The 15,450-nt window shown below is 38.9% G+C and overlaps 1 protein-coding gene across 14 annotated transcripts in view; it reads left to right on the forward strand.

Moving 5' to 3' along the window:
* The window catches only part of DOCK10 (dedicator of cytokinesis 10), a 151,295-nt gene that overhangs the window by 123,558 nt on the left and 12,287 nt on the right, over positions 1-15,450 (forward strand). For 13 of the 14 annotated variants that reach the window (XM_084529461.1, XM_084529462.1, XM_084529452.1 and 10 more), the window contains exons 38-50: positions 224-271; positions 943-1,044; positions 3,246-3,370; positions 4,966-5,078; positions 5,762-5,899; positions 7,561-7,743; positions 8,476-8,586; positions 9,066-9,281; positions 10,001-10,058; positions 10,390-10,488; positions 11,922-12,028; positions 12,481-12,603; positions 13,588-13,701. In XM_084529461.1, the coding sequence (XP_084385587.1) occupies positions 224-271; positions 943-1,044; positions 3,246-3,370; positions 4,966-5,078; positions 5,762-5,899; positions 7,561-7,743; positions 8,476-8,586; positions 9,066-9,281; positions 10,001-10,058; positions 10,390-10,488; positions 11,922-12,028; positions 12,481-12,603; positions 13,588-13,701 (1,537 nt within the window). The remainder of the gene's footprint in view (positions 1-223; positions 272-942; positions 1,045-3,245; positions 3,371-4,965; positions 5,079-5,761; positions 5,900-7,560; positions 7,744-8,475; positions 8,587-9,065; positions 9,282-10,000; positions 10,059-10,389; positions 10,489-11,921; positions 12,029-12,480; positions 12,604-13,587; positions 13,702-15,450) is intronic. The other variant, XM_084529454.1, reaches the window with a different exon arrangement.

Here is a 15,450-nt window from a genome sequence, read left to right on the forward strand (position 1 = left end):
GATAGTTTTTTTATGTTGGATTATTTTTCCATTATCTTCCAAATTTGTAACAAGATATTATTAATGAAACCAATATCCTTCAATATGTTGGCCATTTCCATGAACAAGGGCCTTAATGCTTTGGGTTTTCCTCCCAGAAGAGATATTCATAGTAGCATGTCATAGTATTTTGTGTATTTAGGGAATCATTAATAGATGTAAAATGTGCTGTTTTATCTTTCAGGGTTTGTCTTCAAAATTTCAGGTATCTAGGAAAACGCAATATTGTAAGGTAATTCTTTAGTTATAGTCTATGTTGTAATATTTAAATATCATTGCACTATATTAGACTATGTTACAGTATTTAAATATTACTGTCTGTGTTAGACCTAAATATTTATCTTTGTTTTCTTCTGAAAACATTGGTCTGACATACTGAAACTGATGTATGCTACTTTTTTTCTTTAATGCAGTCTTATCATGATGTTCTAGACATGAAAGTGCATTCCTGGTGTAAAAGATGAATTGTTTGTGAGGATAACCACTGTTGCATTTGTAACCCATAGTACTGGACCATTCCTTGATTTTATTTCAGCATATATCAAATAAAGGAACTTGAACACTGTATTTTTGTTCTATATAATGGAGCAAATGGTTTTAATGGGAATTGATAAATGTTCCACAGCAATCAAAAAAAAAAAATCTCTGCACTTGCTGAAAAGGCATGAGATCATTTTCCAGCTGTGTAGTGTTAAAGGCACACTTTGTCTGAGTCAGTGTTTCATTTTTAATTTAATGCTAGTACTGAAAACTTATAGTCTGTCATACAGTGAAAAAATGAAAGGTCACCAGATAAACCAGTTAATGCTGTCGCAGGTTTTGTCAGGCCTTATTAGTTCTTTAGACGCATGACAAAATCAATGTCGTGTTCCTAACAGATTAACAGTTATTTTCTTTTAACAGGAAAATTGCTGCTGCTTTTAAGTTTGTTCAGGCCACCCAGAATAATGGCACCCTGAAAGGTTCAAACTCCTCTGGCCAGACATCAGGTCTGCTCTCGCAATGGTAATGACACATCCTATTATTAACTGCTATGAAATCACAGCCTTTGTTGTCATCCTGCAGCCATCCTACCCTGTTACAGTGTTAATTGTAGAGGAGTTAACACAGCCTGTAACTCCTTTCAGAGCCCCCGAAGCTGTAAACCATAAAAGACTTGAGCCCCTTCAACTTCAGTTGGACTTACAAGCTTTAAAATATGATGTTTAGAAGAATACTTAGTTACTGTCAATATATTGTCAAGTATTGCCAGAAACGTTAGCTGTTGTTTTCAGCTCAGATGTCTATCTGAAACATAAGTCGCGTTTCTCCCAAAACTAAATGAAGTCATATGTTTGCATTCTTACTGCTTTAGGGATGAATTTCTATGGCTGAGGTCACAGTATCAGGGTTTACTTTTCTCCTGATAACCCGGGGTGACAGAGTGGGAACTATCTAGCAACACAATGTCAAAGGAGTAGGTGTGCTTGAGCCCTGTCTTTTTACTTCCATTTGGCTATGTGTAAAATAGTCCTGTACTGCTGCCTCCGTGTTGCCAGTTCCAGAATTGTTCTTTTATTTCTTTCATTTTCCTCTTTCTAGTCTAGAGATTGCAAGATTTAATCATTCTCATGGATGGCATGGTAATAAACTGCAAGTGCAGCAAAGCTTTAATAATCTTTTTGACCCTTTTATGGAATAGTGTGAACTTTTTCATAGTTAATAATGTAAAACTCAAGAGAGTAGGTGAACTTTTGACTCCGTGCAGCTTGTGGTTGTTTCAAAGAGCATGCTGAGACAGTTCCCCTTCCTCATATGTTTGGATCGTTGACTTTCCTCATTTATGTGTAGCTCAAGTTTGCGCGCTATAATAAGCATGTACCTTGGAGTGGAACAGTTAGTACACAGGAGGGAAAGAGGATGCCTTCCCTGCCATACTTCTTTCTTTGTTCCTGCATCGTGCAGTTTTCAAGAAAAAGCACTGATATCATTATCCTATCCGGACCTGGCAAGCAGCCTGTAGGAGACTGTTGTTTTGTTGCACATTTGCAGATGAATCAGCATGGTGGCAATCCAGAAACTGAAGTCATATTTCTGATGTTTCCAAGGCCTTCACAATTTACCCCCTCACAGATTTGTTGTCTGCATGGTTATTTGTTTGGCCTGCTGTAATACAGAACGTTCTTTGATGATGCGTTATAAGATGAACTATGGCTGGTGATCAGCTCTACACTTAGGTATTTGCATTTGCTGAATGCCAGTGTGTCAACATCTTCAGAAAGAATCACACCTTCCCTACCAAAAGGGGTGTGGGGGAGAGAACAAAACAGTAACCTCAGTATCAAAATTCCACATGTTCCCAATCCACTAGTTCGCTAGTGTAGCAACCCAAATCTTTCCACTGACTCATAATGGAAGACTATGTCACATCGATTGGCAAATGTCTGGACATCAATTTCATATCTGAGATGGGAGCTTTCTTTTTAAATGTAAAATCTAATTATTATTTTTTGTAAGAATAAACAACAAATACAAGAGGTTTTAGTTGGGTGCAGGAAGCAATTCGTTTCAAAAACATTTTAAAATTAAATGTAACTTCTTAAAAGCACATAAAAATAAATAAATAAAAGTATTTTAATATTTAAATAAGCGACTTGAATTATGAGTGATGTTGAGTCTTGCCGAATTCTGCAGTGGTTACAAATTCAAAATACTTTTTGCAAATTATGATAAGTTTCTCATGATAAATGAAATACTTCATACTGTTTGTCAGCATCAAAAGGTTAAAAGAACACACACATACAAACATCTGCACACACAGTTTTTACTGTCACTGCCAGTCTCATTATTTTTCCCCCTCATAAATGCTGCCAGCTGTATTAATTCTTTCACAAGTAGGGTGTATTTCTCCTGTGTTCTTTTTTAACTGAACTAACCTCAATTTCTCTTCACCCAAAAGCAGTTTGCAAAGCATCAGCCAGCTATTTAAGCTGATGTTGTGTTTTTTCCAGTGCTCAGTAAGTTTCATCTCCTGTGATTTCAAGAAATCACAGCACATCTGTTTTGTCCACATTACTGACTTTGTTTCTCTGAAAAAAATTGCATCACTTTGTTTTATTTAACCTTTGAGAAGTACTGCAGAAAGCTCTAACTGACATGGGAAAATTCTTTATAGGCATGGTAGTTTATTCTTTGTGTCTGTTTTTAATTGTACCTTTGAATTTCAGGATGCATTCTACTTCTAGTCATGATGGCCACAAACATCACAGATCTCAGACATTACCAATAATCCGTGGCAAAAATGCACTTTCTAACCCGAAACTCTTGCAGATGATAGACAGCAGCACTGCAAGTAAGTACTGAAAAATGTATTTAATTCCCACTTGAATTCTGTGGGGTTTAGATCAGGCTCTATACAATTAAATCAGTTTTCATGACTGTCAATGAAAGATAGCCAGAAGAGAAGCATAGAGCTGCTGACTTTACTCTTTTTTCAGGACAGTAAGAAATCTGAGCTTAAAAATTTGGTCAAAATTCATATAAAAACCAGAATGAATTACAATAACCTGATGTATTTAAAAAGCCTTAATGGCAAGTAATCTTGCCCTTCCCAACCCTAGCATCTCTTTTGTCTGTGGTTATATACCTTGTACAATCAGATGTACGCTGGCTGAAATATTACATTTATATTAAGCAATAAAAGTGACCTTTTCATGACACAAAGTCATTTTCCCTTCGGACTGTTTCAGAACTCGGTAGTTTTTAGCAACCTTTAATAAGATAGTCTGTACTCTGAACTAAAGGGTACAATCACATAGTTGAAAGTTTGTGGTCCTTTTAGGGAGTTGTAAGGAAGTAAATCTCAGTAGCTGATGTGATTTATACTCACCATGTTGCAGTGCAAATGAAGCACTATACCCATCATCCCTATGAAACAACTTGGTAGAGCTATTGCAAATTGGGTTTAATTTGTACCAAAAATTAGTGTACTGGAATTTACATGATGCCAAGGTTTGCAGACAAGGTCTTCTGTGATGCTTTTATCTACAAGTCTTATATTATTATTGTCTGTAGATAATGATACCTGTAATATTGTTGTCTCTCTACCATATAAAAATCTCTAATGCTTAAATGGCAGTTTTCCACTGTATCTAAAAATGAAAGACAGATGCTCTGCTCTTGCCCCATATGCTGAGGGACACTACCAGAGAGTCAAGAAAGCCAAATTTATGTAGGGTGATGATGTCCTTCATTAGATCATCCTGTCTGTCCATGTAGAGTGGACAAGCTTTCAAGGAGACTAGTGCCTCCAGCAACATTATTGTTAATGACTCTTTAATCAAAAGAGAAAATGATCCCAAGTTACCTTTGAAAAGTTGATAAGCTGAAAGTTCCTAATAGAGAAACACTATGAAACTCTCCTGAGTTTATCCAGAGATAATCTATGTGTCTTTGTCTTTGCCTTCTGAGGAAACATTATACCCATAAATGACTAATCAGAATAACATCTGCAACCACAACCCAATTCACCAGTCTGACCCTTGCCCATTCTGGAAGATTCAGTATATTTTTAGAGGTGTCATCCTAAGACACACAAGCATTGGTATTCTGGCTGACAAAATGTGGCCAGTATGTTTTTGTGGTACCTAAGAGTTTCCACTAGAGGCTGAAATTATGATATCAAAGCCATCTTATCCCACTTTCCAATTAGGTTCCTTTCATCCTTTGAGGCCCAACAGAACCAATGAAAGAATATGCTCTGAGAAAAGTAGAGTCAAATACACTAACTACCCCTCCCAGGAGCACTTTTCTTCAAATACCCTTTCATTTAATGTACAGTTAGGACACTATCTCTACTGCACGGAGATTGGATGACCTGATTGCAAAATTACCTTATCTTTAATGATACTCAAAAGACTACTTGTAACATTGCTTCATATGTTGTAGGCAGCTCCAATGAAACGGATATTGTACAGTTTGTAGACACAGAGGCAAACATTGCCACAGAAGTTTCCCTCACAATTCTTGACCTGTTGTGTCTTTACACTCTGAACCACCAGGTATGTTTTGCTGCTGCATTTTCTGTTTGAAATGGTGCCATGTGAGATATGTGGTGGGGGGAGGGCTTAGGGGATCAGGCACACAGAAAACTCAAAGTGCTTGGGACAGTAAGATAGGGAAATAAGATATCAGTCCTGTGTGGAGGTATTTCATGAAGTAATTTCATCATATCCAAATTGAATAGGAAAACATGGAAGAAAAGCATCCTACATATCCAGGTGAATATATAGCCCTGCTGTGCATTATAGGGTTGCACGACTACTGCTGTCACCTCTTCTTAATCATGTTCATACTTCTTCAAGTTGGCAGCTAGATGCTCTCTCTCTTTAAAAACTGTTCTGTTAATGTCAGCCCTGATTAAATGCTAAAGGTCTCACAACTACAAAAGAGCAGACAGCTCCTTTTAGATTTAGTGGGTAGCTTTGGCACCCCTAACTCTTAAATCTGGTGAATACCATCAACAAGTTAGCAGTACAGGCACGAGCAAGTGTTACCCTTAGAAAACTGCAAGTAAAAAGAGGCTGCAGTAAGCTGGGACTGACTGCCTCATCCCCAGAGATTACAGGGCAGTTGCTGATAAAAGCATCTCCCTAGGAACACTTTGATGCAAAGTCCAGTAGCTCATCTTCTGTTTATTCGCTTTAATAACCAGCGTGTCCTGTCTTGTTTGTGGACTTTTCAGAGGCAGCTCCAGCAATCTGATTGCCAGAACGCATTGATGAAGAAAGTCTTTGACACACACATGCTCTTTTTGCAAATCAACCAGTCAGCAGCAGCTCTCAAGCATGTCTTTGCTGCCCTACGGCTGTTTGTAGGCAAGGTAACTATGTTTTTATTCTGTTAGTCTAATCTATTAACATGTTACAGCAAGTGCAACTCGAGGACAGTTGGGTACTTTGACAGAATTCTCACCTTAACACTCTTAATGCTCATTCCTAAATATCTTCTTATTTGTTGCTGATTTAAAAAAAAATATAGATCTGTTTTTGGAAAAATAAAATATTAGAGCTCTTCATGAAAGCAAAACTTGTAAAATAAATCAATAAATGAAAGCCAACTGTGTGGTGTCTAGCTGTGTCATGGCCCTCCTGCCTTTTGGTTTTTTCACCTGTGGAAGAAAGCTTGAAACACTAGAGGTCCGTGGTCCTTATGGCAGATACCTGAGTTGCAGAACCCAGTGGTGAATGCTTGCAGCCATCCCCAGAGGAGCTAGCAGGAGAGTACTCTGTACACTTTACCAAAAGGTCACCTCAAATAGTTCATTTTTACAAATATGTAATTTTCATCATCAAAGAGATATTTTGGACAAAACATACTCATCAAACTGCTTATTTGCTTGCATCACACATATATAAATAGTCATGGGCAATTAGATGCCTTGTGCCTAGCACAAAGGCTGCCAAATTTCCAAGTTGTAGACTTAAATGATATCTTCTTAAAAATAACCAGAACATACCACACAGGTAACAATTGCAATGGGGAAGTGAGAATTAGCAATGTTGGCCTGGTCTCTCAGATGCTTCTATGAAGCACAACAGTGTTGATAAGTTTAAACCATGTGGTCTCCTTCTCTGACAGCTGTTATCACAGGGGAAAAGAGGAGGAAATCATGCTTCTCCCAGTAACATAGCCTGGGGGCATGGGGGAAATACAAAGTAAACCAGCCACAGACAGCTTTAAATTACATACCAGACAGTCAAGATTGGAGGAAGTATATGCAACAGGGAGGATGAATACATATCTAGGATTGCCCTTTTCATTCATCCTCTAGCTCTCAGGATTAAATTCTCCTGTCATAGTTCTCTGGAAGCAGAGATTGTTTTGTTTTGTTTTTCCCTGTGGCAGGACTGGGAGATCTTCCACCACTCATTGGTTCTTCCTCTATTGTATTCACCCTATTGATAAATAGCATGTATGGTTTATAGAGCCATCCTTCATTCTCTGCTGTCTCCTGCTGTTCAGACTCTTGACTGCTGAAGTTCACTGACTGCTGCTCGGAGTATTTTCTTTCTCCTGAGTAGCTTTTATCGTAGTGCAGACCAAACCTCACCACACATCCCCCAGCCTTTTCCTGTTTAGCTCTTCTGCATTCTTCACAGATAGGCTGCTCTGCTTTTATTCTTGCTGTGTACCAGCTGCTGTCTGGACTTCCTGGAGGTCAGTTTGATTGATGCATTGCATATGGTGTTTGTATGAAAACATGTGTGCAGATTTTACTTGATCTTACTTTGTGCATGGGATTATGTTTAGCCGGTGGTTAATTTCTTCACTAAACCCCAGTGTAAATGAGCATATGAAAGACAGTTGTTTTTTACTTAAAGTGTGACAGAAAAGCACTGTTGACTCAAAATAACTGTAATATGCTCATTATATATATATTAATATATCAATTGTATATATATTAATATATAATGCTATTATATTAATACATAATATATAATATTACTGAGAGTACATATCCACACTTTTTTTTCCCAATAGTTCCCATCAGCATTCTTCCAAGGACAAGCAGATCTCTGTGGTTCCCTCTGCTATGAAATCTTGAAGTGTTGTAACCATAGGTCACGTTCAACTCAGACAGAGGCATCTGCTCTTCTTTATTTTTTCATGAGAAAGAACTTTGAATTTAATAAGCAGAAATCAATAGTCAGATCGCATCTACAGGTGAGTGAAGTGTAAAATCATCAGTATTTACCTGATGTACACTGTTTTGTTGTTTTTACTATTATTATTCTGCATCATAGCAAAACAGTTCATTTGAACAGATCAGCCAGTTCTCTGTGGCAGTTTGATTTTTCTGCCAAGTCTGAAGACATTGAGCTGGATCCTCTGCTGTTCTTGGACAGTTCAGCTCTGTTCCAAGGAGAGACAGCAGCTGTGAACCTAGCCACACAGCCAAGTAAATCGGATATGTAGCTATTCTTGATTCATATGCATTGCTTACAGCAGTAGCACTGTAGCTGAAGTAGCAAACCAGAGTCTGATAGGAACAGAAACATGAAGCCCAGTAACAATGCACTTATATTGCAAAATTTGAGAAATTACAGACATTGGAGATTACTTGCAATCATTGCATCCAGGGAGTGTAGCGATAGGACAAGGGGCAGTGGTATTAAACTAAAAGAGGGTAGACTTAGATTAGATATAAGGAAGAAATTCATCTCTGTGGGGGTAGTGAGGCACTGGAACAGGTTGCCCGGAGAAGTTGTGGATGCCCCATCCCTGGAAGTGTTCAAGGCCAGGCTGGAGGTATAAAATTGCATCTCTGCTAGCCTGATACATCAAGTTACATTACTGGGATTAAAAACTATTTTGAAACTTTGATTTTCTTTGCTAATTGCACCCTGTTCCTTTTTTTTTTTTTTTTTTTTTCTTTTTTACTCTCTACTTGTACAGCTCATCAAAGCAGTGAGTCAGCTGATAGCAGATGCAGGGATTGGTGGATCCAGGTTTCAACATTCACTTGCAATTATAAATAATTTTGCTAATGGAGACAAGCAGATGAAAGTAAGAAATATTTTTTTATTAATCACTACCTCTTTCAAAAGGTCAGCAATGTCACAGGAGCAAGTGTTTCTATTAATAAAATTGCTGACTTTTATTAGACACTGACTTATGCATCCGTAGCATGCCTTTTTGAGGCAACCAGACAGTCATGAACACGTTTATGACTCAGAAACGTAATAATTTACAATTAAATTCTAAAGATTTTTAAGATACCATGCATTGTGGCTGATGAAACACTATTGCAATTAACAATGTTTAGTCTACAAACTGTCATTTTTACCTGTTCAGTAAATGTGTAGCAAAAACACACACAGCAGTGTAAAATGTGTATATACTGTGGAACTGTAAATCCTTTTCAAAACCAACTGAACTTGGGGGAGGGGGAGAAGATCCTCCACAAGCAGAACATGAGCTCATTCGGGGTGCTGCATGTGGTTCTCTGGATGGTCGTAGTGATGTATTGCTTATCTTTCCCAAAGAACGTTAATTTCCCAGCAGAGGTGAAGGATCTGACCAAACGCATCAGAACAGTTTTGATGGCTACAGCTCAGATGAAGGAACATGAGAAAGACCCTGAGATGCTTGTGGATCTGCAGTACAGCCTAGCAAACTCATATGCCAGCACACCTGAATTGCGTAGGACCTGGCTTGAAAGCATGGCCAAGATTCACGCAAGAAATGGAGATTTATCAGAGGTAACAAATGCATTTATCACTAGGCTGAGATATTTTGATAAAAAGGGCTGTGGAAGACAGATAACAGCAATGATTTAAGAGATATACAGTGTCTATCCTATACTTGAACTTAAAGTCAGGTTTGAACTGTGCCTAGAGATGTGATGTGATTATTATTCCAGTTTGCCTAACTGTAACAGTGCCTGATATGTGCTTGACCAAGACTTAGAAATGTCTGAGAGGGAAGCTGTGGTCAGTATTGCATTAGCATCTCAACTGCTTAACCCTAACAGGCGTAGTAGCTGTAGTGTAGGCGAGGTTATAAACAGTGCTTAATTTACATACAGGGTATTTTGTCTTTTTTTCCCCCCATACAGCATAGAAGAGGAGTTTGCCCTATGCCATGTCCCTTTCGTCAAAAGCTAAATGGGTGACGGGAAGCTCCAGCGCATAGCCCAGCAATCTTATTTACAAAGTGATGTGTTAGGTTGTTCTCTTGAGCAAAATTCCTGATGTCCTCATTTAACTCTTAGTCTGTGCTTTTATCTGAGACATCCAGTGAAATTAATTAGGAGAGGTTTCATCATTTAATACCTTATTTTCACAAATTGTTATGTTAGTTTTCTTTCCTTTTCTGCAGTATGACTTGACAGTGATTCAAATATGTGCTCTTTATCACGTACATGCTAAGTCATATAGTCTGCTTTAATGTATATATGTATTTTGGTCTCTCGTTGCAGGCTGCTATGTGCTATATCCATATCGCTGCTCTCATTGCAGAGTACCTAAAAAGAAAGGGTAAGATCAACATATTCAAAACTAACCATGTATCTATAAATGATATTGTTGAAAATAATTTTTGGTTGTCCTTCTTTCCTTACTTATAAAAAGAAGTATTCTTAAAGCTACTTGAATTCTACCCAAAGATCTTATTTTTAAAATACATCATAAATACTAGTCTTAGCAGTAGAACAGTGACTGTGTGTGTTTTGTGTAAAGAGGGTTAATTAAATGTTTATTAAGCTAGTGCTAAAAGGGAATGCTTCACTTGTTAATGTGTCATTATTAAATATGCATGTATTAACACATACCAGTAGCAGTGTACTAATACCATCTTACGCTATCATAGGTTACTGGAAAATGGAAAAGATTTGTACCTCACGTATGCTCCTGGAGGATGGTCAAGTCTGTGATAGTAATGTGTTACTAACAACTCACACTGGAGGAAGTGAGTGCTCTAACCGTGCCTGTTTATGGGTCAGATAACATGGCTAGGGAATCCAATTACCGTTCTTCAATTGATCTGGAAAAATACCTACCAAAGTGAGAATACTTATAGTGCATGTTGATGGCTGTAATAGCAAGCAAGTAATATCAGAAACATTGTGTGTTACTTTCCTGATGCTCTTTGGCTGGTTTGATGTCTCTGGTTAAAGGTTCTTTCAGGGACAGAGCACTCTGCTCTTCATTGTGAACAGAAATCCCTCTCAGGTCAACTGGTGTTTAGCACACAAATCCACATTCAATTCCCTTGACTGTCCAAAGCTGGGGGACAAGGGCAGAATTAATATCAGGTTATCCATATGTAACTTAGTATAAAGGGGTTTTTAATCTGTGATGCTTATTAGAGAAATAAAGTGCAGGCTTATGTTTTTGAAATGCTTCCATGCCAATGGTTATTTAGTTTATGAAATGTGTATTTCCAAGTAATTCTCAGCTTGAGATATTTTAGCAGTGTTCATAAATAGTAATTTCTAGGGATAAGAGCAAGTACATGGGGAAGATGAAACAGTTTTGGAAAGACTGTGGTTCTCTGATAACTTTCAAGTGTGTGGGGGTGAGACAAAAAAAAAAAAAAAAAGTCCTTTCAGAAGGGGGCTTTCTGTAAACAGCAGTATTTCAGGGACAGTTCACTTGTATGCTTTGTATAAATAACAGATCACAGTAGGTGGAACGAAGAACTTGAGTCATTTTAAACCTACACATTAGTAAAAAGTTGCTCAGAACTCCTCCCAAACTTGACAGAGGCGGAGGAGCTGCCTCAGCAACTTGCACCACCTCAGCTGTCTCCAAGAGAATTCCTCAAGCAGGACAGTGATGGCTCTGCTGAACCTGGGCAGGGTAAGGAGTGCTGCTGCCATGGTATCCTCGAGCCCAGCAGAGGTGCAGCATGCTCTAGAGCAGCCATCTCCATCATCCTGTGGAAACTCTGCCCCCTGCTTAGGAAATGTGGTGTGTGGAACAAGTGCTGAGCCCCAGCATGCGGTGTTCAGTGCCTGGAGGTCAGGTCACCAGCTGCAGCGTTGGTTTCATGAGTAAAAGTTGTCTCGCCTCCATCTACAATGATAATTCCTGTATAGTGGAGTGTGGCACATGTAGCTTTACTGCCAGCACTGTACATCTAAGGAATTGAAATGCCAAAATGAGAAATAAGATTGCATCAGGAAAGTGTTGCAGTTGCCCTTTGCTTGGACAAATGGATTTATATCATAGAGAAAATGCAGAACATTCTCATAAATTCAGTCAGTTCCATTTGTGCTTCTCATCACTTGGGCTAACCCAGGCAAATGAAATCAGCTTTGTATCGATGACATCCAATAACTTTTTAAAGTGCATGGTAATTCAGTCACTAATTGACGTTGTTATGAATTGTACTTCAAGGTTTATTTTCCATGGGATGGCCTGCTTTTCTAAGCATTACCCCCAACATTAAAGAAGAAGGTGCTATGAAGGAAGATTCTGGAATGCAAGATACTCCCTATAATGAGGTCAGCAGCATTAACATTTATATACTTGTTCTAAATTTACAGAGAGTAGTATTGCTAATGGATTCCTGTGTATGTTAAAACAAATTATAATGTGAGTGCGCTCCACCCAACATTAAAAGGCATGCAGCTTTTGAGTGAAATGCCATAGCTGTTTTACTAAATAGGGGGGATGTGTGTTTAGGTAACCAGAACATTAAATACTAGAGTTGGAGCCCACAAAGCCATCCTGTTCTTCTAAATGAGATGTCAAGTATTTTCATGTTACCGTTATTTCCATTTTGTATTTGAAGTGCTATGTGACCAATTGTCATGTAAACATTGTGTGATCGAACTAAACTTTAGTATAGAAGATCCAGAATAAAAATAAAACAGTGGGTAGGTACTGTTCTTGTATAATTGTTAACGAAGCTCTGTCAGCTATCAATTAACCCACCGTATTTGCTGAATTGCAGAACATTCTGGTGGAGCAGCTGGAGTTGTGTGTTGAATACCTGTGGAAGTCTGAGAGATATGAGCTCATTGCAGAGGTTAACAAGCCTATCATTGCTGTTTTTGAGAAGCAGAGGGACTTTAAAGTACGTTCTTTTTTTTTTTATTTAAATTGTCTTAAGCCAACTGTAACAATCAATATTTTTTTAAATTAAAGTGCTTTCTTTAAAAGGAATGTTTTGTTCTTCCTGTCTGTAATTTCTGCTTTTAATGCTTTGTTCTACGAGTAAACAAAAAACTTTGGTATCCTATCTTCCTCTTTTCAGCATCAATACAACCATAAATGAACAATTTTTTTTTTCAAAAAAGAATCAACCTCTAAAGGTCATCAAAACCACAGCAACAGCTTTCTAGCCATATTTCACTGAGAGACTTTTAGTTATGTCCAGAACTACATGTCTCTGTGGAGAAATCTCTCTGTTAACCAATTAATGTGATTTTTTGCATGCATTTTTAAAACCAAGAGCACATTTGCATTGTATTTAAGTTCAGAAACAGCTGATAAATTATTGTGATCTCTTCACAACTCCAGGGTTCCTTCATTTCTTATTTTCTTTCTACATTTAACACATAATGGATAGCCTGATGTTAATCTCATTTGCTGATTTTCTGGTTTTTAACTTAGAAGTAAAGAAATAGGTTTAGGCTGTACACTGAAGAAGCAGGTCCTCAAATTTAAACTTAGTTGATCCCTCTGTATTTTATCACAAGAAAGTCCTTTTTAGTGGTGGGTGTGGGTAGCACATCTCTGCATAGGGGTAGGAGCTGACAGGAGTTGTTGTCACCGTGCCCTCCCCTGCACGTAGGGCACGCTTTCTCTGACTGCTTAAGAGGTCCCTATCACTGCTCATTTGAGGAATGCTGTGTGACCCCGTACACAAAGTCCCTTCTGCTATAAAATTATCTGAAGATCTCAGAAATCTTGAGATAAGCCATTCCCTCAGTGTGTACAGCCATCTTTGCAAAGGTTTGGGTTTCTGATTAAGGCAAGCCATGCTCATGCAGAGCCTCAGTGTCATTTCCCAAAGTTCCCTCTCACCTTCCCTCTCTCCTTCTGTCTCTTAACGTAGAGGCTGTCAGATTTGTACTATGACATCCACCGCTCATACCTGAAGGTTGCAGAAGTGGTGAACTCTGAGAAACGCCTGTTTGGGAGATACTACCGCGTTGCATTTTATGGGCAGGTAAGTTGCCTTGTGTTTTTTTGCTCTGACAGGTGCTTAGAGTTCAGCCAGGTTCTTCTGATCCTGATGTATTTCAGGAAAGCTAAAGCAGGGAAGCAGTTGACAGTGAGTCATGGGGTAAAAAGTACATCATGGGTCAAATTCTAGGGAGGATTTTAGAGAAAAGAGAACACTTGGTTGCATCTGTGTAAACTGATGTGGGTTAGTGGTGGAATGGGGAACAGACATGTACATCAGCTTTAGTTCTTGACATCAGCAAGCAAAGCTGAGACAGAGGTAGGGCATGTTTTTTTTTTAAGAATAAAACTTGAGTGAAACCAGGTAAAGCATCTTCCATATATGGCCCTCTCTTCTAATAAAGTTTAAAATGAGCAGTATGCAGTAGATGGTTTGTCATGTTTCTTGCTGACTGACTTCTGCTTTCAGGCCACCTCTGATTCTGTGCAATATACTGTAGAGTAGTTTTATTCCCTCTGCTGTGCTTCAGCATCCTTAAAGCATTTTTTTGTGCTTTCTTCCACTACAAACGAGTGTAGCAATCCAGCATGTTCTTTTAAGATGTGTTTTTGTAGCAAGCATACAATTTCCTTTACTCTAAAATAAAAAGATGTGTAAACAACAGATTGATGTGAATCATTCTGTTTGCTAATTGGATTTTAATGCAGAAATTTGCTCTTTTCTCCTTTTGGTCTTATTCAAGGCTGTGGTAAGTCTAGTTGCATGTTTTGTTTAATTCTTCTCACACGTCCTCCATCCTTCCCTGTACTGTTACTTAACATTAACTTTCCTGCGCTCCTGATTCTTTGGTTTGTGGCAGATGAAATAACATTGTTCCATTCATCGGTGCATCCTGCAAACTAATTTGTGTTTGTTCAGCTACCCAAATTACAACGCTGTATCTGTCACCGTGTTGTGTGCACTGTGGGGCTCAATGTTGTCACCTCATCTCAGTGACGGTTTCTCTCTCAGGTTCACTGGGTGCAGGATTGGACCCTGTATTTCTCTGTTGAAAAACTCAGTGTCGCACTAATGCTGTTTGAATGCAAGGCTGTGTTTCTGGCCTGTGCAGCAGCTCCAGAGAGGAAGGCTGCTGCCAGTCTGCAGTCAGTGGCAGTGGTAATTGGAGCACCCTCAGCAGGGTGCAACCACAGGCCCAGTATTCCTCTCTAGGAGCAAGCAAATTGGGAGTCAGGGGCGAATGTTGAGTCCTGGCTCTTCCTGCAAATCAGCAAAGCTTGCCAAATGCAAGAAAGCAAGCTGCTCTACCTGAGGAAGGGTAGAGTTTTCCGTATGCCCTTCCTCAAGATGGGGGGCAGTGGAGGGGGGAAATGGGACTCTCTGCTTCCAGCTTCTTGCTAGGGCTGTCCCTGAGACAGTGCAGGTACATGCTGTTTCTCCCCAGAGGCCAAGTCTGTGGCTTAAAGCTGCCTGCGAGTGGGTAACTGAGCTGCAGCAGTTCTGCTCAACTGGGTTAAAATCTGTTACAGCACAAAGACTCTTCAGCTGCCGGTGCCACAAGGGCAACTTCATTTAAACAGCTTTAGTGCTCTAAAGCATATGACTTTTTCATAGCTGTGTATTGCTCGGTTTATTCCCTGGTGCACATGAATACTGAGCTCTAAATGCAAGCAAGCACAGCTCCTTCATTTCCTTTTACAGATGAGATTTTATGTGGTAGAAAGTGGGACTGCTCTGTATTGGTCCTTGCAGAGGCATAGTGACTAAAGCGTATGGCACAGTGCAAATAAT

Source organism: Aythya ferina (genome assembly GCF_964211825.1).
Source record: "Aythya ferina genome assembly, chromosome: 9".
Classification (NCBI taxonomy): domain Eukaryota; kingdom Metazoa; phylum Chordata; class Aves; order Anseriformes; family Anatidae; genus Aythya; species Aythya ferina.